Below are 26,088 nucleotides of genomic sequence, written 5' to 3'. Positions count from 1 at the left end.
CGAGTGACAATGCAACATCTCCTTCGGCACTTCCTTCAACATCAGCTGACTCTTAAAGATGGTAATCGAGAGAGGCATTGTATGGAAGATTAAACATGGTGGCAAAAGTAGGGAATGAGATTGTATTGTATTTTCTGTTGTGTATTTTGAATAGTTACAATAGCCCCATTTTATAGGGTAGTACAACCATGGGATTCATCCCCCTTCACTCTAGGAACTACAAAAGATATAATGTTCCAAGGTAATACCATGTATTTTATTATTATAGCAATTACCCATTATTTGGTAAATGGACTAGCCGTTGGATGATTCTTGACACTCCCCCTCAAGTTGAGCAATGGTATCTCCAATGTTCAACTTGACTAGAATTTCTTTGAAGCTTCTTGGATTGACGGCTTTGGTTGAAATATCTGCCAACTGTTCTTCAGATCGAACGAATGGAAACTCGATAATTACTCCCTCAAGTTTTTCTTTAATAAAGTGGCATCAACCTCGACATGTTATGTTTAGTCCTGTCGTGTTGGACTGGATTATCTGATATGCTGATTGTCGTTTTATTATCACAAAATAGCTTGCTCTTCCGACTTGGGGAGAAACCGATTTCAGTGAGTAGCCTCCTTAGCCACATGATCTCCATGAGCCTACTCTTGATGCCTCTGAATTCTGCTCAGCACTTGATAGAGCTACAACCTTTTGTTTCTTGCTTCTCCAAGTAACTAGGTTGCCCCCTACGAATGTGAAGTATCCACCAGTTGACAATCTATCGATTGGATTGCTAGCCCAATCAGCATCTGTGTAGCCGTCAACTTCGAGATGTTCTCCTTTTTTTAAGAAAACTCCATTGTTCGTTATGCCTTTCACGTACCTCACAATCCTTAACGCTGTATGCATATGTTCTTCTTGTGGTTGGTGCATGAACTGACTGACAACTCCTACTGCATATATGATGTCGGGTATGGTATGGGAGAGATAAATTAGTTTCCCAACTAATCTTTGGTATTTCTCTCTATCTTTAACCCATGATTAGATACCATTGGCGTTTCGGCAGGCTTGCAGTCAAGGAGTCCGGTCTCTGCCAAAAGGTCAAGTACATATTTCCTCTGCCTCAGGAATATTCCATGTCATGATCTCAACACCTCTATCCCTAGAAAATATTTCAAGGGACCAAGATCCTTCATGCCAAATTCTTTGAACAAGTTAGACTTGAGATTGTTGATTTCTTCTATACCATCCCCTAGTTAGACTTGAGATTGTTGATTTCTTCTATACCATCCCCTGTTATTATCATATCGTCCACATAAATAATGAGACATGTTACCTTATCTTCCCTTCTTTTTGTGAAGAGCGTATGGTCAGAGAGGCTCTGTTTGAACCCATGTTTGATCATCGCTTGACAGAACCTTCCAAACCATATTCTTGGAGATTGTTTCAATCCATACAAAGTTTTCTATAATCTGCACGCTTGTCCTGGATTGAATTCGCTCTCGAATCCTGGTGGGACTGTCATGTAGACCTCCTTGTTCTTCTCTAATTCCCCGTGGAGAAAGGCATCTGTCACATCAAATTGATGTAACGGCCAATCTTTACAGGCTGCAACCGATAGTAATGTTCGGATCGTGTTCAGCTTGGCAACTGGAGAGAAAGTTTCATCATAATCGATTCCGTACACTTGAGTGTATCCTTTGGCCACCAATCGTGCCTTGTATCTCTCAATTGATCCATCTGCACGTCTTTTGATTGTGAAGACCCACCTACAACCGACTGTTTTCTTTCCTGTTGGCAGAACGCACTTCTCCCACGTTCCATTTTTTATCAAAGCATCAATCTCTTTCTTCATAGCTTCTCTCCAATGCTTGTGTTTGACTGCTTCTTCAAAGAACTTGGGAATTTCTTCTTCCTCATATAGGGCAGCTTCAAATGCTCGAGCCATCTCTGTGAGGTATCCTAGGGCTATGTTTGCCACTGAATATTTCGTTTTCCGCCCTTTCCAATCTTGAGAGTATCGTTTGGGGGGTATTTCCCTCGTGTTTCTATGTGGCAGTCCACACTTCCCGGTATTGTCAACTCTGTCATTATTATCACTTTCTTTGTCTACCCTGTTCAGTGATATTTAATGGAACTGATTTGGTTTCAGAGTCGTTTACCTCAGGATTTGAAGACGGGGTTGATGGTGTTAGAGTTTGTATAATAGAAATCACGTTTCGAGTGATTGAATACTGTAAAACTCTTATTTTATTTTCCAATGAATAAAACAGATTATTTTTGTTATAATGTTTTTATGTTTTACATTTAATGGATGTTAATGCATGTTTAAATGTATAAGTTAACTTAACAAAGTCTAAGTCTTTGTTTTAGTAGACCGGTTGTGGGCGGCGTCCACTTTAAGGTAACACGGTTAGTTCTAAACAAAGAAAAAGATGAATTTCACAACCTAGTTGGAATTTGACTATCCATCGAGAAAGGTTGCAATGTCAGTCCGCATATTTCTAAGCCTTACTGAAATAAGATGACATTGGTGTGGTATAGCACTGAACGGATCTAACAGCAAGACTTGCCCTTAGGCTATCTACTGAAAGGCGAGGTCTTGATAAATATTTGTTTCTTAATCAATGTAGGTTAGCATTGACCATACGGTATTGATTATGCATTACTTTGACTTATCAAATGGTGCGGGTTTTTCGTAACCCAATGATCCTGATATATTGGGTAGTGGTGATCAATATCTAGCGGTGCTAGGATTGCTATTAAATTGAATCGTGCGCGAGCCGAGTCTCGTTTGATAATGTCCTCAAGAGGAGCGCGAAACAAGGTTTTATTATTCGGAACCTAGCCAGTTGGAGTTTGATTACTCTATGAATAATAAATAAGCGTTTCATGCTAAGTCCACTCTTGGAATTAATAAGAAGTTAATTAATTAAGTCCATAGCAGAAATTAATTAATTAATGGACATTTTTATCTTAAGCGCGGGAAATGAAAGTTAAACGGAAACCCGGATTACTTATAATTTCGAATTTGGATGGGGAGAGTTCAATATTACTTCCGTAGTGGCTGCTCGTAATATTCCAATTATAACTTATATTAAATTGTGGGTTCAATTTAATTAGTAAAAAGTAAATTGGATGATTTCATATCCAAAACCTTCCATATATCCCTGTCTGGGCCCAAAAGGAACTTAATATAAATAAGAGAATAAAGGAGACAGAAACAACACAATTTTTGTACTTAAAATTTTCGAAAATTTCGACTCCTCTAGCTGAAGAGGATTTCGAATTCTACTCTTATTCCCAAAAGGATTTCTTATGTCTTCTTTATTTAAGTCCTAGTATTCTGCTGAGATCAGCCCACACTGATATCGGAGTACAGTTCAGGAACCAGAGAGAAGATTTGTGGTCTAGTATTAAAGCATCAAGTGGAGAAGCAGCTAGCCATCTTCAATTCTTTGGAGAATTAATGAGGTATTTTTCTGCTCCGTAGAAAAGCATGTATTAGGTTTCAATATTCTTAAAGCATGATCAATTCAAGTTATGAGCATGATACATGTAAGAATTACGCGAATAGATTTTGTCTAAATAATCTGCTAAATAGATCTGATTATTATGTGATTTATTAGTGTGATTAATAATTGTTAAATTATGTTAATCCATGCAACACCGCTTCCGCTGCCAGTTCCATCAGATAGTTGGTCGCTGAACTGTGTGATCTGACCAGTGGAATGTGATAGCCCATCATCCTTTGTTGGACTGACTTCTGTGACAGGTTCGGGTCAGGTTTTGTAACGCCCCACTTTTTGAACCCTAATTTTTTCGCATTTAATGATTTTTACGTCGTGGTGTCCGTGAATTATTTGGCGAGTAAATTTTGGGTAATTGCTTTTCTTGTGACCTAATTTGATTTAGGTATGGATGTGCATTGACGGAATTAATTTTGTAAATATACTAATTCCTTCGATGAGGAATATTTATTGGACTCAATTTCGTGTTAGATCCGATAAACTTAATAACTAATACAAGTCCAATCTTGTAAAAAAATATATATTGGGCTACACAATTTAAATAATACAGAAGGTCGGGGAGCACTAGGGCGCATCTTTAATTAGAGTGCTAACATACATCCAACCACGTGCTGCCATGTGGCACGAAAAATGCAATATTGTATATATAAAAATGCAATACACATTTGTGAAGTTGTTCATGCATTTCCGCAGATTGTATTTTAGTTATAGGAAAATTGCATTTTTAATTGTTAAGTTTTGCATTTTCACAAAATTGCATTTTATATTGTTAAGTTTTGCATTTACACATATATAAATGCAATCCGTATAGATATAAAATGCAAATTAAACAGTCAATATCGAAAATGCAAAACTCAACAATAAAAAATGCAATCTTCATATAACAAAAATGCAATCTGTCGAAATTCATATTGCATTTTTCTGTATATAATATTGCATTTTTCGTGCCACGTGGCAGCACGTGATTGGATGTACGTTAGCACTTTAAAATTAGTTAGCATATTAGTACATCCCCAGAAGGTCTTGAGACCCAAATAAATTAAATCATACACCAAATAATTCTAAAAAAAAATAGAAGATCCCTTTGCAGATATTTTCCTCCCCTTCCGTGATTTTGCCTCTCCTAATCTGCAAGTAATTCTGTGATGTCAAAAATATATTCAATGCAACAATTTATTCCAATTGATTGTGAAATCATTTAGCCAAATGACTCCCCTCCCATGATCACGCTAATTTGCAAATTACCCCCAAATTTAGACTTCCAATTGCCATTAAGATGATTGATTTAGTTAAATCAAATTCCATAATTACTTCCCCTGATCACACGCCTTTTTCAATCTCTCCGACCCTAATCTTCTCTATTTCTACCGCCACTCCATAATATTATTATTCCATTCACCCCACAGTTGCTTCACTGAAACCTGCAAGAATTCACAAGAACAAGACCAATTCTTCTCAACTCACACTCAATCGAACTCAAGGTAATCTTGCAGAATTTCCCCTCTATTCTACATGTTCGAAACCAACTCATTTAACTCTTTCCGGCAGAAACCGAGAACCAAACTCGAGAGAGGGAGTTATCGTTTGTTCCTCCGAAATTTGTTCAAGGTATATCCCTTCCAACACCCAATTCTTCTTTCCTTTTCATGTGTTTTGCATCTCACGTAATTACCAACCAATTATTAAATTGAGGCAATCAAAACTAAGAACTTATCTCTCGCGGGGTGGTTCGGGGCGAATCGGGGGTAAATTCGGGGCTGCCGGAGCAGCGACGCAGCGGCTGCTGCGGCGCCGAGCGACGACGGCGGTAGTGCGGGATGACGAATCGGATTCGGCAGCGGCAGTACTCACGGTGAATCAGAGAAACGGTATATCAAATTTTCGTGACCTTCTGTTTTGAGGGGAAAAGATGGGGGAGAGAGAGGAGAAGAATTTGTTGACGTTTCTGGAATGAGAGCTTCGTGCCTCTATTATTTTAAAATTTTTATGCAACTACTTTACCGTTCTTTTGGAATAAATATATATATTCCTACTATTTTGGTATTGATCAGTGGAAAGTGGAAGGATGGTAATTTGAAAAAAAAAGAAAGAAAAGGGAGTATTATTTCAATTGTTAGTTATGCTATTTGGGTACTGTTTTCTTTGGGGAGTAATTAAAATGGTGGTTGTTGGAATTTGAGGGAGTATACGTGTGCTTACATGATGGGAGTATGTGTTACATATTTATCTAATGGGTTGTTGTGTTTAAATCCTTGGGCGACCGAAATTAATCGAAATACCTAAGCTTCTAATTTGGAAATTGTAATCTTATTGATAAAAATAATCGAAGTAATAGGATGCATGTATCTTATTTAATTGCTTGATTCCTTGTAATGATCTATGTGTTATTTTAAATTATAAGGGTGATATCTTGCAAGTGAATTGTGATCGCAAGGGAAAGAATATTTTACGGATTAAACGATCGAGGTGGGCTCTCTTTTTAAATAAGGACAATGTCCTAACTATTTTATCGATAGGAATGAAATACAAATTGTTTATCATGCCATAATTTTTGTTTTAACGTGTCTATCTGAAATGGCTTTGCTATTTATTATTTAAATCGAATTCGGGTCCTTGTAGGGCCGCAAACCCTACTTGGATTAGTGTACACCTATGGTAGACCGTGTGTCAGCGTACGAGTTGGCCGGTCTAGTGACTTGGTTTGTGGCCACATTCCAAGTCATGTATGAGCAGATATGGTAAACATCTATGGGAAAATGACTTTGAACAATGGAATATTTTGGTGCCTCGGGCCTTTCAAAAGCTAAAACCCCGATGATTACCTAACAATGGCATGATAAATATAAATATTTTTGATAACTTGTTTTCGGCATGAGTCCACTGAGTATGTTATAGTACTCAGCCCTGCATGTGTTTTCCCTATGTGCAGGTTGAGCGGCGACGAGCTTGAGGTGGTGTTGAGTCGAACCTGAATTATTGTTGGATTTTATTTTGAACTCGAGGGTCGTCGCGTCTTCATACACGGCGTCACTCTTATTCTTGAATGCTTCCGCTGAGATAATACTATTTTTTCACAACTATGTTTTGAACCCTTATACTCTTGAATTATAAATGATGATAATTGTTGACCTTGGATTTAAAACCTAAGCATTTACTCTGATTTTTCTCTCGACGATTTGAATATTAATTATCTTTGTCAAACTCTTTATTGAAACCCTAGAAAATTCTCCTTTCTTAAACTCTCATTGGTCGCGACCTCCTGCATTTATTAACCCTAGAAAGGGCGGTTATGACAGGTTTCGGGTTTGGTTCAAGTTCCTTTTCTGTAGATTTGGATTGATGAGTTGGGATATCTAGCCAATTCAGTGGGTCGCTAATTGGGTTTTTTATCTGATTCTCCCCCTGACTGCTGGATTGGCTGTAATAGTACTCATTCTCAATGAAATCATAGTTTATAGTTGTGTGCATATGTTTAGATATTGGATCATAGCACCGGTACCCTTTTTGGTTGACCCCATATCCAAGGAACACACATTTGATAGCACATGGGGAGAATTTTGTACGATCATGTTTTGGGATATGGATGAAAACCGTACAGCCGAAGATTTTTGGGTCGAGAGTAAGGGAAGTTGGTTTCTGTATGGATTCATGGTTGAAAAAGGTATCAATGGGAGTTTTGAAGTTGAAGATTCCCGTTAGGAGACGGTTCATAAGGTAGACAGAGGTAGCAATTGCTTCTGGCCAAAAAGATGTGGGGATCTTGGATTCAATGAGAAGGGCCCTGGTGATCTCCAGTATATACCTATTTTTTCGTTCTGCTACCCCATTCTGTTTTGGTATATATGCACAGGGAGTCCGGTGGATAAGGCCTTTTTCAGAAAAGAAGGTTTTCATGTTTATGTTAATATATTCCCTCCAATTATCAGACTGTAGAACCTTAATCTTGTGGTTATACTGGGTTTGGACTAGACTAAACTGCAGAAGTGTGTAAATTTTTCAAAAATTTCTGATTTATGTTTTAAAAAATATACCCAAGTCATATGAGAAAAGTCATCTATGAAAAGCAGGAAATAACGAAGAACCTGACCTCCATTGATTGGAGCGGGACCCCAAACGTCCGAATGAACTAAGGAAAAAGGTTTAAGCTCTCGAGTATTATTTAATTTAAAGGAACGATGATGGCTTTTAGCCAGATGACAAGGTTCACAATCAAGAGAATGCACACTCGAGGCTATCTTAGGAAACAAGAGTTTAAGATATCCTATAGATGGATGTCCTAACCGACGGTGTAAGAGTGATACGCTCACATTTTGCACTATTTTAAGGCCATTATTTGGTCTGTTTTTAATGTCAAAGTTGCATTACATGTCCATTATTTGCATATTTTATATATTTTGGTAATTTGACATGTTTTGTAAGAAATGTGCATATTTGAGCCAAAAAAGGGAGTTAAAACACGAAGTAGGAAATTCGGAGAGCTTCAGGTGGTGTCCGGCGACCGCCGCAACACTTCCGGCGACCGCCAGCGCTTAGCGGAGACAAAGACACACCCGGCGACCGCCGGCCAAGGTGCAGCGGCCCACCACAAAAATGCGGCGCGCGACAGCTGTCGTCAAACTCAATTTTCCAGAGATCCTGAAGTCCGATCGGGGCGTTCTACACACCATCCTCTTCGTCTTGAAACGAGCTTCAAGATGGTATAAGAATCACCTCAATCAAAGTTCTGTGGAGAGAGTTATGGCCGTTCTACCAAAGTCGCGCAAAGCTGCCAGCTGCAGTCTATACGAAAATTTGAAGAAGGAAAGAAGATATTACCTTGTGAAGCCAAATCTTTTCCTTCTACTATGGGGATGAAAATTACATCTTTCCTAATGCTTGGAGGAAATTTATTACCAAATTTAAATCCTTCTAAAGCCTATATATACCCCATAACCTCATTCATAGAATTCAACCCTTCATAGCCCCCAAAAGGGGAGTCTCCTAGACTCCTCCTCCAACCCTAATTGAGAGAGCTTCTACTTGCAAAATAACTCATAGAGATCAAGAGCTAGAGTACTTCACTTGTGCAAGGAGTTGGAGAAGAATTTCAAGAACATCAATAACAATAAGGATTCAACCTACGGGTTTTATTTGCTTTAGTTTTATGTTCAAATTGTCTTCCCTTCAATCTATTAGTTTAGCTTATTTCATCATGTGTAACTAAACTCATAAGATTCTAGGGATGTGTTAGTAACGACTTTGGTTATACAATTCATTTTTCTATTTAATATCCGTTTTTTTACTTTGTTTCTTCCCTAAGTAGTTTTGATGTTGCATGATTGAGTGACCCAATCTTGCAAGATTTAATATAACTTGTTTCATAATTGTGACAGAGTTCTAGCGAGTTAGATTCACTCAGTAGACGCTACAGTTAGTTTCCCTTAAAACGGCACTGTTAATTGAGAGTGAGGACTTTTCAAGGGTCTTAGGAGCTTTATGGAGTTACGTGTTAGGATTGACAACCCTAATTTTGTAATCAACGTTTGTATCGCATGAGCATAAGTTAGGTGACTCGTCCTTTCAAAGTAATAACTGTGCTAGAGTATTGTCGTTTGGAATTTGTATAACCATAACTGTGAACGCACATCCCTGGAATTCCCTTATCTCTATTGATCGTCTCTGTGTTTTGTTTGCTTTTAGTTGTTCATTGCTTTCAATTATTTTTTGTTTTCAAAAGTTTTCAAAAATCTTCTGTTTTTCCAAATAGTAATTGAGTCTTAGTAGAGGATAGACACTTTCTGTGTGCCTACCCCATGTTCGATATCTCGGTACTGACCTTTAGCTATACTATATATACTCTGTATACTTGCAGGTTTATTTAGTGCTAATAAAAAGTGCATCAAGTTTTTGGCGCCGTTGCCGGGGAAGACAATTCACTTTGGAGTGATATCTTCAAACGGATAATTTTGCTACTTTGGATTTTAATTGCTTTCTATTTTTAATTTTACTTTATTTTACTTTTTTTTAGTTTAATTTTATTTTATTTTATTTTATTATTTCTTTCAGGTACTTGAGGAAGGCAAGGAGCGCAACAATGACTTTGGCCAGTTCTAGTATACTTCTGATTTGGGCAGAGACATGGGAGTACGAGAGCCTTGAAGACTTGATGAGTGGGCTCTTAGAAAGAAGCAAGAAACGTGCAGAGGAGGTGTCTCAAAGCAAACACAAATTAGACAATGCTATGGAAGCTTTGACAATTTCAATGGAAACATGGGAAAAGTGGGAGAAGAAACACGATATGATACTCGAACTAAGTTCTCATATGCTCGAAAAATTGGTGAATTCTTCCAAACCTTCTCTCTCTTTAATTTTACTTCCTTGTATTGTTGACGAAACTAATTTTGATGAAGATCCGCAATTAAGTCATGCATGGGAGAAAGTAGAAGCAAAGCAAAAGAACCCAAATTAAGGAATCACCTGAGGTACAATCTGTGTGGGTTCAATCTTATGTATCATTTGTCAACTTCTTTGTTTGCAAAATCTTCTGCTGTAGCACTTGATAAGCTCCGTAGAGCATGGATGAGGTATAAAGTTCCATGTTAATTGCTTTCTAGTTTTTTTTTTTTTATTTTCTAGTTTAGTTTGTTTTTCTTCCGTAGAGCTGAAGTTTTCCTCCGTAGAACTAAAGCTAGTAGTTTTTATAAAAAAAATAAAAAATATTTATTTTCATTTTTCTTTAAAAAAAAAAACAAATCTGGAGCAGGGTTGGCGGTCGGCGCGTATTGCGGTGGCCCACAGAAAGAGGAACAGTAAGGACAGACCACCACGACGGTCCGCTGAACTGCAGTCAGCGACCGCCGCAGCGTGTCAGACGCGAGATTTTCACGTAAGGTATGTTTCTTCCTTTCTTCTTTCATTCTTTTTCTTTCTAAACCTAGCATCCACTTTCTCCCCTCTCTTCAAATTCTATTTCTCCACATTATTCACACACTCATACTCCAAATTCACATCACTCTATTAAATTCTTTGGATTCTGCCAAATTGTTCTTGTGCTCAAATGTTAACCAACGCAAGGTACATTCTTCTTGTAATTTCTGAGCTTTGATCTTGAATACTTTCATTGGATGATTTTGTTGTTGGTATATGTTTTGGTAGTTTACCATGGAGTTTGATGGGGGATGATATACTTGTGATAATTTGTTGGTGAATTTGTGAGTTGGATTTATTGGAATTGATCATTGTTGGGTGTGCTTGAATTAGCTTCTTCTTGTGGATGAAATATGAATACCCCGTTGGTTTGATTGTTGATACGCATAGTTCATGTTCATAGCATCGTGAGGCTATTTTATCTTGCATGACTTGTGTACATGCTTGAGCTTATATTGTTTTGCATGTTTTGGTCTATTGTTGAAAATTCTTGCAAATTATTGGAAGATAGAGATTTTGATGGGGGATAATTTTTAAATCAAGGTTGATTACTTGGTCTTGCATGTGATTATGTTTAAACCTTGATTTGGTTCAAGTTTGGGGGATTGCCAATTAATATGTGTTGTATCCTACTATAATTTTCTTCATTCTATGCTCACATTGCGAATTTGTAGGTACAAAGGCATCCCAGAGGAATTCCCACGATGGGGGATAACATGAGCTTCAAAGAATGTCAAGCTGAAGACGAAAAATAAGTGCTTGTTGGGAGGCAACCCAACCACTTATTTCCAGTTTTGAGTATCTTTTGGTTTTTGTTTCATTTCTGCTTTGAAAAATTTTCGCAGGTTCTGACCCTTACATGGCGACTGCCGCATGCGCAGCGGCAGTCTGCCACCTGCTCGCTGGAACAATTTGACGATGTGCGGCGACAGCCGGACAGGCCGCGGCGGACCGCCACATGGGCACTGTTTCCAGTGCGATTTTTCGAATTTTTCAAATTTTCGTCCCATCAAGCCTTTACGCGAAATTTTTCAAGGTATGTTTTCTTTTTAGTAGTTTACTCACGTCCCAACCGACTCTACAAACTTATTTTATACTTTGTTGTAAATAAGTTTGGGGGATGAAGTGGTGGACCGTGAGTTTAGCTTTTTGTTTTAGGGTTTTCTTTTTGTTTTAAAGTTTTTGCTTTTGTTTTTCAAAACCCCGTAGGTGAATTTTGTGATTCTAAAAATGTTTTCTTGAATCCATGTCGTGAACTTAACATGAAGAACTTAGAAACACGCATGCTTAGGGACACACTTTAGACCGAGTTGTTGATGATATTACATTCCATATATGTTTAAGTGTGGCTTAACGTTTTGATTTGATGGTTTGGTGAAAAAGTGCATAATTAGTGAATTGCTTGTTCGCCTTGAATCATGCTTTTTACCTTGTGAGGATTTGAGCCTTAAATTTATTTTTGTGTGATTTATCTGCATTCATGTATATGTTTCTAGAACTTGCTCCTAGTCTTGCCTAAGTTTACACAGTGTTTAAGTTGATTTAGGAGGATGATAGGCTATCTTTTCTTAGCCTACTTTTATCCAAATATTAGACCCTCTCAAATTTTCAAAATTTTTCACTTTGGAGCCAATTTTGAGCCTTTAAGCCTATTCTTTGGAAGCCAAAATAATGGGGACAATTCCTTGGGTTAGATAGCTTTTGTTATCTTCTTTTGTAAAGGAATTGGAGAGATAAGGTGGAAAATATAAGAAGGACTGTGCTTAATTGTAAAGAAAAAAGTACAAGATGTAAAATAGAAAAATTTCAAGTACGTGCTTAATCTTAGAAAGGATGCCTATGGAAAAAAAAAAAGAAAAAAAAAAGTGTAAAAGGTTGTGAAAAGAAAGAAAAAATTCAAAGGATTGGGAGATTTCGGTTTTTGTGGGGTCAATTTGTCAGATTTCGGATTTTCTGGGGTTGGAATTAGATAACTGTACGAGATGGGGTTTGTGGTGGTATTTAGAAGAGTTGGGGGGGTTAATTTAGATATGAGAGAGTTGGGGGTATTTAAATAAATAAAAAAAACCCATTTCTCCCAACCTTATGCGCCGCTGCTTCTCCAACCTTAACCTCCGCCGATCTCTCTTTCTCTTTGGCAACGATCGTCGGTGTCCCGTCGGTGGTAGCGGTCTCCGGTGTCAGATTACCTTCTGATTAGATTACCTTCTAACCACACTCTAGCAACTGAGACTGAGGCTATTGCTTTATCGTCGCCTCCATTCTTTCCGGTGGACTGGCTGGTGTTCCATCCAGCGTTTGGTTGACCAATGTTGCCCACCGTACCATCGGTGTTGGTAGCGCGATCCCCCACGACGGCCGCCGCCGTCGCTCTGCCTCCTCTGCTTCGATTCCGGCTTTGTCTGTTCTTCTTCATTTCTTCCCACCAGTCGGGAAAGCCATGGAGATGAAAGCATGTGTCGGTCGTGTGCTTCTTCCCGCCGTAGTGGCTACAGGTTAATCTACTCTTGTCCAAATTTGTGGAGGGTTTTTGTGGCGGCGGTGGTCTGTTCCGGTGGTCAGTTGCTGCCAAGCCGACATCTATGCCTGTCTCTTGCGAGTCGCCGTGGGGTTTGAGAACCCGTTCATTGGCAGATTCGCGCCTCACTAAGCCGTATGCACTCTTCACAGCGGGTAACGGATCTTTGTTTAGTATCTCCCTTTTGATTGTGTTGTATCTATCGTCTAGAGCCCACAGAAATTGGTATGATCTATGTCTCTGGGTGATCTTGTTGCACTTCTCGATTGTTGAAGGAGTATCCATTGGATTTGGATCCCTTTTATCTATGGAGATCCAGAGATCCTGGAATTTATTCCATAAACTTTCAAGACTCATGCTTTCCTTCTTCATATTATACGCTTGTATGTGTAGATCTGAGACTTGGAAAGGATCGGTTCCACTTCCATATGTGATGGCTAGACCTTCCCATAGGTCTCGGGCTGTCGCATATTGTGATACTTCATTGATGAGATTGGATTCGATGTTGTTTATGATCCAATTGAAGCAGCAATGATCTCTCTGCTCCCATTTTGGATAGCTTGGATCATCAATTGGAGGAGGGTGTGTAACTCCGTTAATGTGAGATGATAGACCTTTTCCTCCAATGGCTCGTTTCATCAGAGTTGTCCAGAGGGAGTAATTGTCTCCATTGAGTTTGGCTTGGACATGAATCTCCCCAAATGATTCTGGTTGATTTGAGGGTGGAGGTGGTGGTGGTGGTTGTTCTTGAGTTTTTGGTTGCATATTCATCTGCCTAAGGAATTCTGCCAATTGGGCAGCGAATTCCCCTGGGAAATTCATCAAAGGTTGGTTGGTGTTTGTAGCTTCTGAGTCAGATTCTGACATGGCTATTTTCTAATTTTTGCAGGTTTAAAAAGGGTCGGGAAAGGTATCTCCGGGACGGTGATGAGATTTTTCTGAGTCCACCATCGAGAGAGGCATTGTATGGAAGATTAAACATGGTAGCAAAAGTAGGGAATGAGATTGTATTGTATTTTCTGCTGTGTATTTTGAATAGTTATAATAGCCCCATTTTGTAGGGTAGTACAACCATGGGATACATCCCTCTTCACTCTAGGAACTACAAAAGATTTAATGTTCCTAGGTATACCCTGTAATTTATTATTATAGCAATTACCCATTATTTGGTAAATGAACTAGCCGTTGGGTGATTCTTGACACTGACAATGCAACATCTCCTTTGGAACCTCCTTCAACATCAGGGTGACAATTCAATATCTCCTTCGGCATCTCCTTCAGCATCAAGTGACAATGCAACAATAATGGGGTAGTAATTTTGTTATCTTACTATTTAGGTTTCTCTAGATAGTGCATTTGAATTTCTATTACAAAATGTGTCTTAGAAGTGTGATTGTAACTTTTATCCGTTTCTGTTGCTAGTATGTTCTTATCAAGCATGGTTGTAACTCTTTTGATATATTTGTGTCTTAGTGCATTTGAATTTCAATTAAAAAATATTATTATGAAGTATGATGATTATAACTTAAATCACAATGTAGCCGACCACTTTCTCTCCATATTTCTCCACCAAATGGATCGATTAATTGTGTGCAAATCTAACAACAAATATCAGCTCTAAAAACAGCTTATTAACAATTAACAGAAAAATTAAATGATAATAGCTTGCCATTCTTAATTCACAATTTAGTTACTTTACCACAACAAATTAATACAGTACCTCATAATAATGCATTCCTCATTGGAGAAAAATGAGGAATAACAAATGGTTATACGGAGAGTATTTTATAAGAAAGTGAGAGAAAATAAAAGAGGAATTAAAAGTGAGAGTATTCATAACTAAGAGAGTATTCGAATATTGAATTACAACTAAAAATAACTAATTCACAAATAAGATTGTTTTGGACTATGAATTATAGTTATAAAAAATTAATTTACAAAACAAATGCAAAATCCGTGTGAATTGGCAACAGCGATAACATATTCCCAAAAGAGTAATGTTGTACTTGTCCATAAATTTGGCTTTAGACATTTTAATTTAGTTGATAGTTTTTAATTTTTGTTTTTTGATAATAAAATTATAAAAATATTATTTTATATATAATTATAATTATTATTTAAAAAAAAAAAAAAAATCAATGGTTTTCAAAAGCTAAAAATGGGCTATGAAGAATTATTAATCATTGACTATATTGTCGCAGAGATAAGCCCAGGCCCAAATAATAATACCCAAGCATTCTGAGTTTGTCTCAAAACGAAAACCACGGCCAATTCCAGTGCTTTGACTGATCAATCTTTTGTAAAGAAACATTTATTTTCAGAATAAATAAAATTAAACTACGTACTTTTTATCTGATAATTACTATCCAATAATAATAGAAGTACTTTCTTGTATAAAATACTTCGATTTCTGTTCTGTGATTAAGGTTGTCTTTAGCAAATAAAATTATTGAGTAACCATGCAAATAAAATTCTCAATTTCATGAACACTAAAGATGATCATTAATGACATGACTTGATACTCCTCCAATCTAAAAAAAAATAGTCTCATTTGTAAATAATATGAATTTTAAAGGAAAAAAATAGGTAAAGTAAGAGAAATATGGAATAAAAAAAAGTAAATAAAGTATGGGAGAAAGGAGAAAAAATGGGTATAGTACTAAAGTATGATATAGAAACTTTCCATTTTTAGAAATAGAACTATTTTTTGTGAACATACCAAAATGACTGTGACTATTTTTCGTGTAGACTTTATATAAATATAATAATTAGATATTTATAATTTATAATTAATCGTTGTTACAATAGATATCAAATTCAGAAACCTAGGTCCTACGTCTTGATATAAAATATATTTAATTCAGTATGATCATAAATTCATAAGTAGTAAAATAAAATAATTCACCTTAAAGCTAATGTAGTAATAATTGATATGCAGCATAAGTTAAATATGCAACGGTTAAGTAATGCCACAGTCCCAATTCTATCGACGGACCGCAATTTTCGTGGCTGCCCAAGGCGGCGTCTCGACCTGTTGCCCCGCCTCCTCTACTTCCACCGGCGGAGGCTAGGAAGAGACAAATTACAGTAAGGACGAAAACGAACTTTATGATGCGATGCATTTTATAGATTTGATTCGGAATTATTTGACAAATGATGAAATGAAAATTACGTGTTTTGGTTTTGGTTTCAGAACTACATATATATATGAAGACATGCCCCTTCCTTCACAACCATATTTTAATACTATTAAATTGCAAACTCTGCTAACTCATCAATATTGTGTATTAAAAATGTCAAATACGGTGACATTAAAATATCAACACATAATATCAACACATTATATTGAAGTTTAACAAAATTATGTGTTGACATTTTAATGTCATCGTGTTAACATTTTTAATACACTGCGTTTATGAGTTAGCAAGTTAGCAACTTAAGAAAGTTAGCAATTGATCACACCCCATATAAGAACTGTATATTTCAAAATTAATTTTATCTTAATCAAAATATTAACTACCAGACGCCTAGATCGGTGATCTACGTGAGATTCGGGAGCATAACGGTTGTCACAAAAGAGCAATTGATGGAGTTCTGGCATGGTTTGGTTAATAGTTCTCATAGATTCTTATGGGTGATGCGGCCGGATTCCCGTCGCCGGAAAATATGCCGGTGATCAAGTTCCGGCGGAATTGATGGAGGGAACTAAAGAGAAGGGTTACATGGTGAAGTGGGCCCCGCAGGAGGAAGTGCTCAACTACCCTGCAATGGGAGGGTTTCTGCGCACAGTGGATGGAACTCGACTCTGGAAAGCATTGTTGCCGGGGTGCCGATGATTTGTTGGCCTTATTTTGGTGATAAAACCATTAATAGTAGGTTTGTGAGTGAGGTGTGGGGTATGGATTTGGATATCAAATATAGTTGTGATAGGTTGGTTGTTGAGAAGCTAAGGCGGTTAGCTAGGAGGTTAAGGAAGTGAGGAAGGATGAGTTTCCGGAAAGGGCACGAGATTGGTCAACACTTGCTAAAAAGGCAGTTAGAGCATCTCCAATAGCGGCTAGCCCACCGACTAGCCGATTTGCATCGCTAGCCGGTCGGCTAGCCGAACTATTGGGATGGGCCAGCCGAGAATCGGCGAAAAAATCAGCGTGGGCTAGCCGATTTGACGGCGCTGGCCGATGCGCTGGTTGCCATTGTGGCGTGCCGATCGGCTAGCGATCGGCCAGCACCCAATTTTCATTTTTTTTTAAAATTTTTTTTGAAAACCTATATATACGCGATTTTAGTTTCATTTTCATTTGCACCACTTGTTTTAACGAGTTTTCTCTCTCTCTAAATTTTTGTACAAGAGCAATATTGAGCGATGGACAACAACAACGAGTCCAGTCCGGCGACGAGCGGATCTCAGACTCCCACGGTACCCGTGGGATCTGGATGGGGCCAGATGGGCCCAGGGTTTAACGTCCCTTGGCAACAGTTGATGGGGATGATGGCGGGAACACGGGGGGATGCCGTGGGGGATGCCGGGCGGGGTGCAGGAGATAAGCATAGAGCGTGTGATAAGGCTAATTTCATGCATCGGTTGTATAGTGAAAAACATTACATTTTTGCTGGGTCTAACACGGTTTTTAAGCCGTAAGGTGTGTGACAGAATCGCTAGATCCAGGAGATGCTGAAGGAAACGAGTCTAGCGAAGGAATGAAGTAGAAGTGAGCAGAATCTAAGGAAAAAAAGAAGGCTTGAAGAAGGGAGTCAATAGCTGAGGGAAACAAAGTCTATCTATACCTCGCTGGGCCCCACTTCAACGCTTATAAATAGAGGAGCATGCAACACACAAGATATCACTCCTTTTGCTCACTCTTAGCTCACACACAACACACACTTGGGAAATGGGAGTTCTGGGGTAGTTTTCGATTTCAAGGGATAAATTCTTCAGAAAATTTCAGTCGTAACACCGTCCGCGTGAGGGCGAAGATACAATCTCTTTATCTTCAGTTTGTTTTGCACTCTTTCGTTCGAACTTCACTTTTGAAAGTCGATTTGGTTGTTGATGCTACTGATTATCTATGCACTTCTTTTAGTTTTCGTATTATTTGTGTTATTTCAAGTTAATTTACGTTGATCCTGCTGTTGAGAGTTTTTATTTCGGCAAGTTGTATGTTGATCTCTGTTTTTGTTACTTTGGTGCTCGATCTGGGAATTCGGCTGTAGATCTGCGGTGTTGTTGTTGATCGGAGGTTGTTGGTTAAATCTGAAGTTATGAAATGTTTCTTTTGGCTGGAGTTTGTGTCGGACGCTTGGATCCGGAGTGATTTTAGCGTTCGAGGTTGGATCTGAACAGGGGAAGTCGAGTTATGCATGGATTTTGAGTTTTTCTGCTTGCTTTCTGTTTTACTTCGTCTAGCATCCGTAGATCTGTTTAGTTCTTAATTGTTACTCATTAAAATTGTTAAATCCAACCTGCTCTGTTCCGATTCCGCTCATGCTGCTTTCTTCTGAGTTTTATTTACGCAATTTGGTTGGAGAAGATGATGTCGCTGTTAGTTAGTACCTTAGTTAGTTGTTTTTCCAGCTTTTCGTCCGTACTCTGCTTTTTCAGTTATGGTCCCCACCGTCAGTTTGTTTCCCAGATCTAGGTAATTAGAGTAGTTTCTTAGATCTAGTGATTGTTCGGTTTAGTTTCCGTGCATGCTTTTGTTGTTTCGCCTAGATCTAGCTGTTAGCGTAGCAGTTTAAAATCCCAAGTTAAGTTTAATTTTCCTCAACCCAAAAAAAAATGCGTGGCAGCAGCCAACCCAAAAACAATTCTCAAATCCTTGAGCATGATTATTACGCATCCATCTCTGTGGGATCGATCCCTACTTCCCTGTGCTAGGTTTTAGTAAAGTGGTTGAGGGTTTTTGAAGGAGTGCTTTGTGTGTCCGACGACCAACAAGTTCCTAGACCGTGTGATCTAGCGGATTTGCTGGACCTAGGAAACCTGTTATTTTCTTCTGTGCACACTAGTGTGTCTAGTAGATCTTCTAGTGTGTCTAGTAGATCTTCAGCAGGCAACGTCGGGGTGGGGAGGTATGCCCCAGATGCAGCAGCAGAGATGATGCAGCAGATGATGGGGATGATGCCGGTATGGCAGGTGGATGCAGCCCGGTATGCAGGAGTCACCACAGGGGGGACACGGTCTATCGTCCCTCTCTTGATTTTTTGACGGCTTCATCTCACAAGTCGACCCAAGTGGAGACGCAGTTCACTGGCGATGACCTTTTGTCATTGCATGATATGGGGATCGATCTCGGGGAGCCGGACACTTCCTTTCCAGCGGGTCGGGCCGCGCCGAAGAAGAAGACCAAGGGGAAGGGCAAGGCGGTCGGCGAGTCGTCGCAGCCGTCTGTTGACGACACCCCCACGCGGAGGAAGTGGATGGAGGATGAGTACGTCGGCGTGGCCAAGGGGTGGTTGTCGGTTTGCGACGATCCGCTGGTTGCGAACAACCAGCAGGTTGTCAACATGTGAGCTAAGATTAGAGGAGCAACCTACAGAAGGTACTGCCCGCACGGAAAGGATTTCAGCGGGGAGGAGTGTCGGAAGGGGTGGGAACGCATCGGGGCCGCGGTCGGCCAATTTTCGGGGTTGTACGCCAACGCCCTCCGAGAGCTGACTAGTGGGCAGAATGAGGAGGACGCCCAGAGGATAGCGGAGAGTCGCTTCCCCTTGTCGGGGAAGTATAAGGAGTTCACCTTCTGGGAATGCTATGTGTTGCTGAAGGACTCCGAGAAGTTCCGGGTGGGGTGCGACGCTGGGTGGCCGAAGAAGCAGAGGCTGAACTATTCCGGCGACTACAGCGGCAGCAACGGCTGATCCCACCGACCTCCCCCCGGATGCTGAGGAGTTTCCGTCCCCTCCATCCTTTACTCGTCACCCTCGCCCAGTTGGCCAAAATCGGGCGCAACGGGCAGCAAGACGAGGATCCCCCTTATCGCCCCAGGAGGTCATCTCGGCACCCCCCCCCATGCGAGTACACCTTATACTCGCGTTCAAAAACGGAGGAACGGATGTACACAGTCTTCCAAGAGTGGAGGGCCGCAACTGACCCCACGGAAAAGAGGTTCCTTCTCTCGATGCTCGAGAACATGCAGGCAAATTTGGATGCCACGAGGGCACTGGTGGGGGGCTCAGACGCGGGCTCAGATACCCCGAGTGGCGGCGGCGACGGCGAGGAGTAGGGAGCGGCGGGGCTCGTGTGTGGAAGCCCGTTTTTTTTTTTTCAAAAAATCATGTACTTTTTTTTTCTATGTACCTTTTTTTAATGAAATGAATGAATTTTCCCGTATATGTCTCGTAAATTTAATTCCGTAATTTAATCGTAAATTTTATTCCGTAAATGTAGTTGTTTCTGAATTATTTTTATTGCGGTTGGCCTAAGGCTAGCCTATTTGAGTAAAATGCTGATGTTGCAGGTGAAATTTTAGTGCTGATAACGTGGCAGGGAGAGAGTGGCTGGCCTATGACTGACCTATTCATATTGCGGATGCTCTTAGTAAAGGAGGTTCATCATCAGTCAACTTGGATAATTTGGTTGACTACATTAGTTCATTGGTTATTTGACTGAATGAATTAAATTAAGTATGATGGCCCTTGGTTGGTTTGAATTTCAAGGCTTTTTTTATAAATTTAAATTCAGTTTAGTGGCAATTTCGGTGTTTGCACGATAATAATTACTCCTTCCGTCTCATAGAAATTGACTATATTTTCTTTTTAATCCATCTCATATAAATAGTCACATATTCATTATAGTAATCTTTTCCTCCTTTTTTACTTTTTCATTTATGGGCCCATTATCCACTATATAATTTTAACTATTTTTTCTTCTTCTATTTTACTTTATTAAATTACACATTAAAATTCGTGCAAATCCTAAAGGACCAATTTTTATGAGACGGAGGGGGAGTAGTTGGTTTAGGTCACGACGAGGAAGAATAACGACCAGCAGCTCATTGAACAACGGCAGCTCGATTAAAATATTCAATCATATCTATTTTATTGCACTTAACCTAATTACCTAATGACTCATATGTCATTTAAGAATGTGGCAAACTTTTTGGGACTCATATGATTTTTCTGGGATAGAGAAAGTAATTATGCCTATAATGTTGGTTTAATAAATCGAATTAATGAAGTTGATTAACAATAAAATATTAAATATGGCTAACTGCTAGTACTATTTATATTAATGCTATTTTGCTTTTATTGCGTGATAATATTAATTGTAAAGCTCACATCATCATTGTCGATAGCTCATCAACAGGCCACGTAATTTTCTTTACTAAAATACTCTTTTTATGAATATGAATTTCGCTTTTATCCGTACAAGTAAAAGCGAAGAAAAAGCGAAGAAATTTCGAGGCATATATTACCGACAACGACTTGTCTGAGTATTACCGACAACGCGCCCAAGACTTGAAGCTAGGTAGTACAATAATGTGTTCAGAATTTGTAAATTGATTGAGTATTGACATTTGCACTATTTGTAATACATACACTTTTTTACTGTAGAGTCATGAGCCAAAAATGAGAAGCAAAATTAAATCAAATTAAATCAAATCAAATCAAATCAAATTAATAGTAGCTAGTGCTGATTTCTGGATTATCAGAGATAAAAGTCGGGCGTAATATAACTTAAAAAAAAAGAATACAAATGAAATGACTGAAACAAAAGTACAAGGAAAATCGAAACAGTAAACCGTGAATAGTTGTTAGCCGAGTCGAGTAGTAGTCCTCTTTCCGCAAGACGAGATACGCTTTCGGATTGACGTTTTGTCCCCAAAGATAAACGGCTGCGTTTTTGGTAAAACAGCACCGCTATCAGCAGAGCTCCGACGAACTGGATGGAGGAGAGGACAGAGCTTTCGACAAAAACAATGTAGGAGAGAGAGAGCTTATGATGCAAAATGCTTGTGAATTTTGTGTGTAGAAATGCATGCAATGACTAGCCTATTTATAGGCTTAGTCCACTGCAGGGGTCAACCATCCATGATAGTTGTCATCATTGCGAGGTTGTAACCGTCGAGCATTACAAACCGTTACGGAGCTGGAGAGGTTGATCCTGGACGGACGTAGCGGGACACGCTACGCGTCTAGGTTCGTTCACGACGTGGACGGGGTGTCATCCCGCTTGGCTCGCTGACGTGGAAACGATGGTGGTCTAAAAAGAACTAGACTAGTCTCGGGTTGAACCCAAGCACCGAGCTCTATGACCAGGCAGCACATGCCTGTGGGTGCTGTAGCCCATCTTAATCCACTATAATTATTACATGTAATAATCCTTCTTATTAAATACTCCATCCGTCCGCCATTATGAGTCCTGATCACTTTTGCGAACTCATTTTGTAAAAATAATAATAAATAGTTAAAGTGGAAAAATGATAAAGTAAGAGGGAGAATAATGTTGAGAAGACTCTTCTTAACATTATTCCCCCTCTTACTTTACCATTTCCCACTTTAACTATTTATTACTCCCTTCGTCCCGTTTTAGGAGTCCTGGTTGAGTCGGACACTGTTTTAAGAAAAAAGTGTTTGAGTGTCTAATAAATAAATATTGTAGTGGATGTTAGGACCCACTTTTAATTGAGTGTCCAATAAATAAATGTTATAATAGATGTTGGGACCCAGTTTTAACACTTTTTTATTAGTTGTAGTGGATGTTGGGACCCACTTTGAACACTTTGTAGGCATTTTTTATTAATTTATCTCAACCGGGACTCCTAAAGCGGGACGCCCAAAATTGATCAATCGGGACTCCTAAAGCGGGACAGAGGGAGTATTATTTTTGCAAAACGAGTGTGCAAAAGTGATTGGGACTCCTAATGGCGGACGAAGGGACACTCACCGGGAATCAGATTTGAGAAAATGAATATACCACATTCATCTACTCCGAACGTAGATTGACGTTATATCATTTAATTTTACAAAATTAAATGTCTCGTTGAAATTATCCTTGATCAAAATCCTTTGACCGATCATACGATTCCAACAGTTGGCTTCCGCGGTCATGGTTTCATCTGATGAGCCCAGACACGCGAGTACTTATTTTTATTTTGTAAATGATGTTGCTTAAATTGTGTTTCAAATAGATCCGGGAGCTAGTGCTTGCTATCTAAGAGTTGCTCCATGGATCTCATCGGAAATGTTTGATGCTTCTTGGGGCTTCTTTGGCAACCGTGAAGTCACCGGATGAATTGCCGAGTAAATAGATCAGGCTCTCTTAGTTGCGCTGCGCCCCGACCCGAGTCCCCACGTCCGCTTTTCTCCGCCCGAAACCCAAGAAGTAAAATGAGACTGTTTTTCGAGACATCATGGCAATTCCGATTTTCAATGTCACCCTTGGAATGTAACAAGAAGAGGCGAAGAAATTTCGAGGCTACTGTAGACGACGGCTTGTGTGAATCATTAACTCCGTTTGGTAGAAAATCAGGTACGACAGTAAGAGTTCAGAAGTTCAGAAGTTGTAATGGAGTGGATGTGGACATTCGCATTTATTTTGAAAGAAAGAGACCTTTAGGCTATAGAGTCACTCGACCAAAAAGGTCCATAAAATTTGAGCTGGCAGCCCAGTATACTCTTCCTCAAAAAAAACTCATTTGACTGAAACAAGAGTGTGGTACATTACATACAACCATAGCTCCATCCCAAGCAAACTAATCACAGAGAAGCAGAAATCAAATAGACAGAGACATGGTTTCAACTACTGACTGCACCCAGATACTTGAGGTGGTGAAAACGAAACTTGATTCAACCATGCCGTTGATAGGGCAATATATTGCAGTAGCTACCTTCACCTGCGTGATGGCTATCTTTCATGATTTCCTAAACTCATGTATGGACAAAAGGTATTGGCAAAAGTGTAAGCTCTTCTCCCTCAACGCTTTCTCGTTGACAGTATTAGCTGTGGCCATGAAGCTGCCTGTAGATCTAACATTCACAGACATTACAGACTATGATCAATTTGCACGGGTTTGCAGCCTTGCTTTCATGTCTATTTGTATCAATTATTTCATGATATCTTTGGGGTCCATGGAGGATAATGAAATTGCAGCCAACATAGCAGCTTTAGGCCTCCTAGTTATTACTATCACGGTAAATGTATGCATTCATATTGTTCAGATGGTTCCTTCCATTCCAGGTGTGCGTTATATGTTACCCCAACAAATCTTATCTCTTGCCATCATGCTCCTATCCCTTGCAATGTCATGTTCTATGTCGTTGATGGTACCAAGCGCCAAAAGATACATAGAGTTGAAATATAACGAGAAGCACAGATTGGTTTTAACCAGACAAGTAAATGAGTGTAGACAAGTAAATGAGAGTATTGATGAAGTTGAAATGTTGGTGAAAGGGTATTGGGTGATGGCAGAGACTGCTAGCCTACAGTTTGTGCTGGCAAGATCTCCCATTTCTTCTACTTCAGCTCTCTTGTGTACTTTGACAGTCATACTGCTCTCCTTCCAATATCATCTTATTTTACATCCCTAAATTTCCAGTTCAGAACTGATCATTTATTGTGATCAGTATGCCAACAACTATAGCTCCTCCTTAAGCGATATTGTATTATATCAATTTATTGGAGTGATCGTTGGAAGCATTGGCCCTTTATCCAGATGGTTCACTGCTTGGACCATCAAGGTTACTGAGACGGAGCAGAAGAGCTTCAGAGATGAAATCAAGGTAGAAAAGTACTGGACTTCGAAGCTTTTAGAGTGGAGGGAAACACCACTTCCATTTCGATTAATATACCGCATCGGCAATAAGCTAGTTTATGGTGTAGTAAGATTTTTTCTAAATATCTGCATTGGATCTCAGATTCTCCTTGTTTCAGCTGGAAAAGTGGTTCTGTTACTCTCTGTTATATTTTGGAGAGAAGGTTGCTTTCGGTTTTGCAAGAATTTGAGAGAGGGAGGAACCGAATCTTCAAGGGATGGGGATTTTAGCCAATATGTCATTCTACTTGAAGGTGAGTCACAATTGCCTGATAAAATGGTCAAGCGCATCTGCAGGATGGCGGATAGAATGATACGGGATGGCGAAAAACACCAACCTAAGAGTCTGATCCGACTTGTGAGGAAATCTACAAACTTCAGTGGGGTGGTACAATTTGACAATAATCAGGAGGTTCCAAGCTTGTGTTCTCAAGAACCTCCAAATTGCTGGTCTCTACCGCTCGTCACTTTGACGATTATTGCACTTGCACTTACCAACACTAGAGATGATGAGGCTAACCAGCTATTGGCTAGTGTTACAGAGGGCTTGTCAATTGTGAAGCTTATCGAGAAAACTCTAGACAAAAATGGGGAGTTGGAGAGCATCATAAAAGCAGTAGATGCCATTTGGATTGGAGTTGAGGTATACAAAAAGTGGGATGGTAAAGATCTTGACAGCATGAGTGTGAGAGGCGCAACGCACAAGGAAACACTGCAAAACCTTTCTGATGTTGCAAAACAGATTGTGACAAAATTCGTGGCTCAACCAATGCATGACCCTCTAAAATGGCCTTCTAGAGTCATAGCTGCTAACTCAATGTACAGGATAACTCAGTCGATCTTGGTAAGGGTGGAAAATGGCGAGCACCAAAGTGATGACGAACTATTTGGGAGTATATCCATCACCATTGCGGATATACTATCAGCGTGCCTCACCAATCTACTGCGAGTCATAAGACTCAAGTGCCATGAAAACGACTTCAGAAAAAGGCATGACAGTGTGGGGCGAGCAGCTCGTCTTCTTGGTGAGAGTAAGGAGATTCTTGAAATTCTGCAGCAGCGTGAGCTTCCACGTTTGGATGTAGAGAAAGCCGGTAATATTGATGAGTGGAGGGCATCCATGGCGCCAGATATTGAAAATCCTATGGCATCTCCTTCAACATCGAGTGACAATGCAACATCTCCTTTGGCACCTCCTTCAACATCAAGTGAAAATGCAATATCTCCTTTGGCACCTCCTTCAACATCAGCTGACAATGCAACATCTCCTTTGGCATCTCCTTCAGCATCAAGTGAGAATGCAACATCTCCTTTAAAACCTCCTTCAACATCAGGTGACACTGCAATATCTCCTTTGGCATCTCCTTCAGCATCAAGTGACAATGCAACAATAGTGGGGTAG

General features: G+C 39.4%; 2 protein-coding genes across 2 annotated transcripts; one reads left to right on the top strand and one right to left on the bottom strand.

Annotated features, from left to right (window-relative positions):
• Positions 1 to 618: 618 nt before the first annotated feature.
• On the bottom strand, positions 619 to 1,377 carry LOC125191845 (secreted RxLR effector protein 161-like). The gene is made up of 3 exons (XM_048089269.1): positions 1,319 to 1,377; positions 1,092 to 1,144; positions 619 to 935 (listed from the first exon to the last, which is right to left on the bottom strand). Exons 1-3 carry the CDS (start codon positions 1,375 to 1,377, stop codon positions 619 to 621), a joined length of 429 nt encoding a protein of 142 aa, XP_047945226.1.
• Positions 1,378 to 23,664: 22,287 nt separating this feature from the next.
• On the top strand, positions 23,665 to 26,088 carry LOC125191836. Its single transcript, XM_048089262.1, has 3 exons — positions 23,665 to 24,369; positions 24,499 to 24,654; positions 24,790 to 26,088. Exons 1-3 carry the CDS (start codon positions 23,665 to 23,667, stop codon positions 26,086 to 26,088), a joined length of 2,160 nt encoding a protein of 719 aa, XP_047945219.1.

This window comes from Salvia hispanica, chromosome 1 (assembly GCF_023119035.1).
Source record: "Salvia hispanica cultivar TCC Black 2014 chromosome 1, UniMelb_Shisp_WGS_1.0, whole genome shotgun sequence".
NCBI classification, from domain to species: domain Eukaryota; kingdom Viridiplantae; phylum Streptophyta; class Magnoliopsida; order Lamiales; family Lamiaceae; genus Salvia; species Salvia hispanica.
The sequence above is the reverse complement of the archived record's forward strand: the minus strand, read 5'-3'. Positions and strand labels throughout refer to the sequence as shown.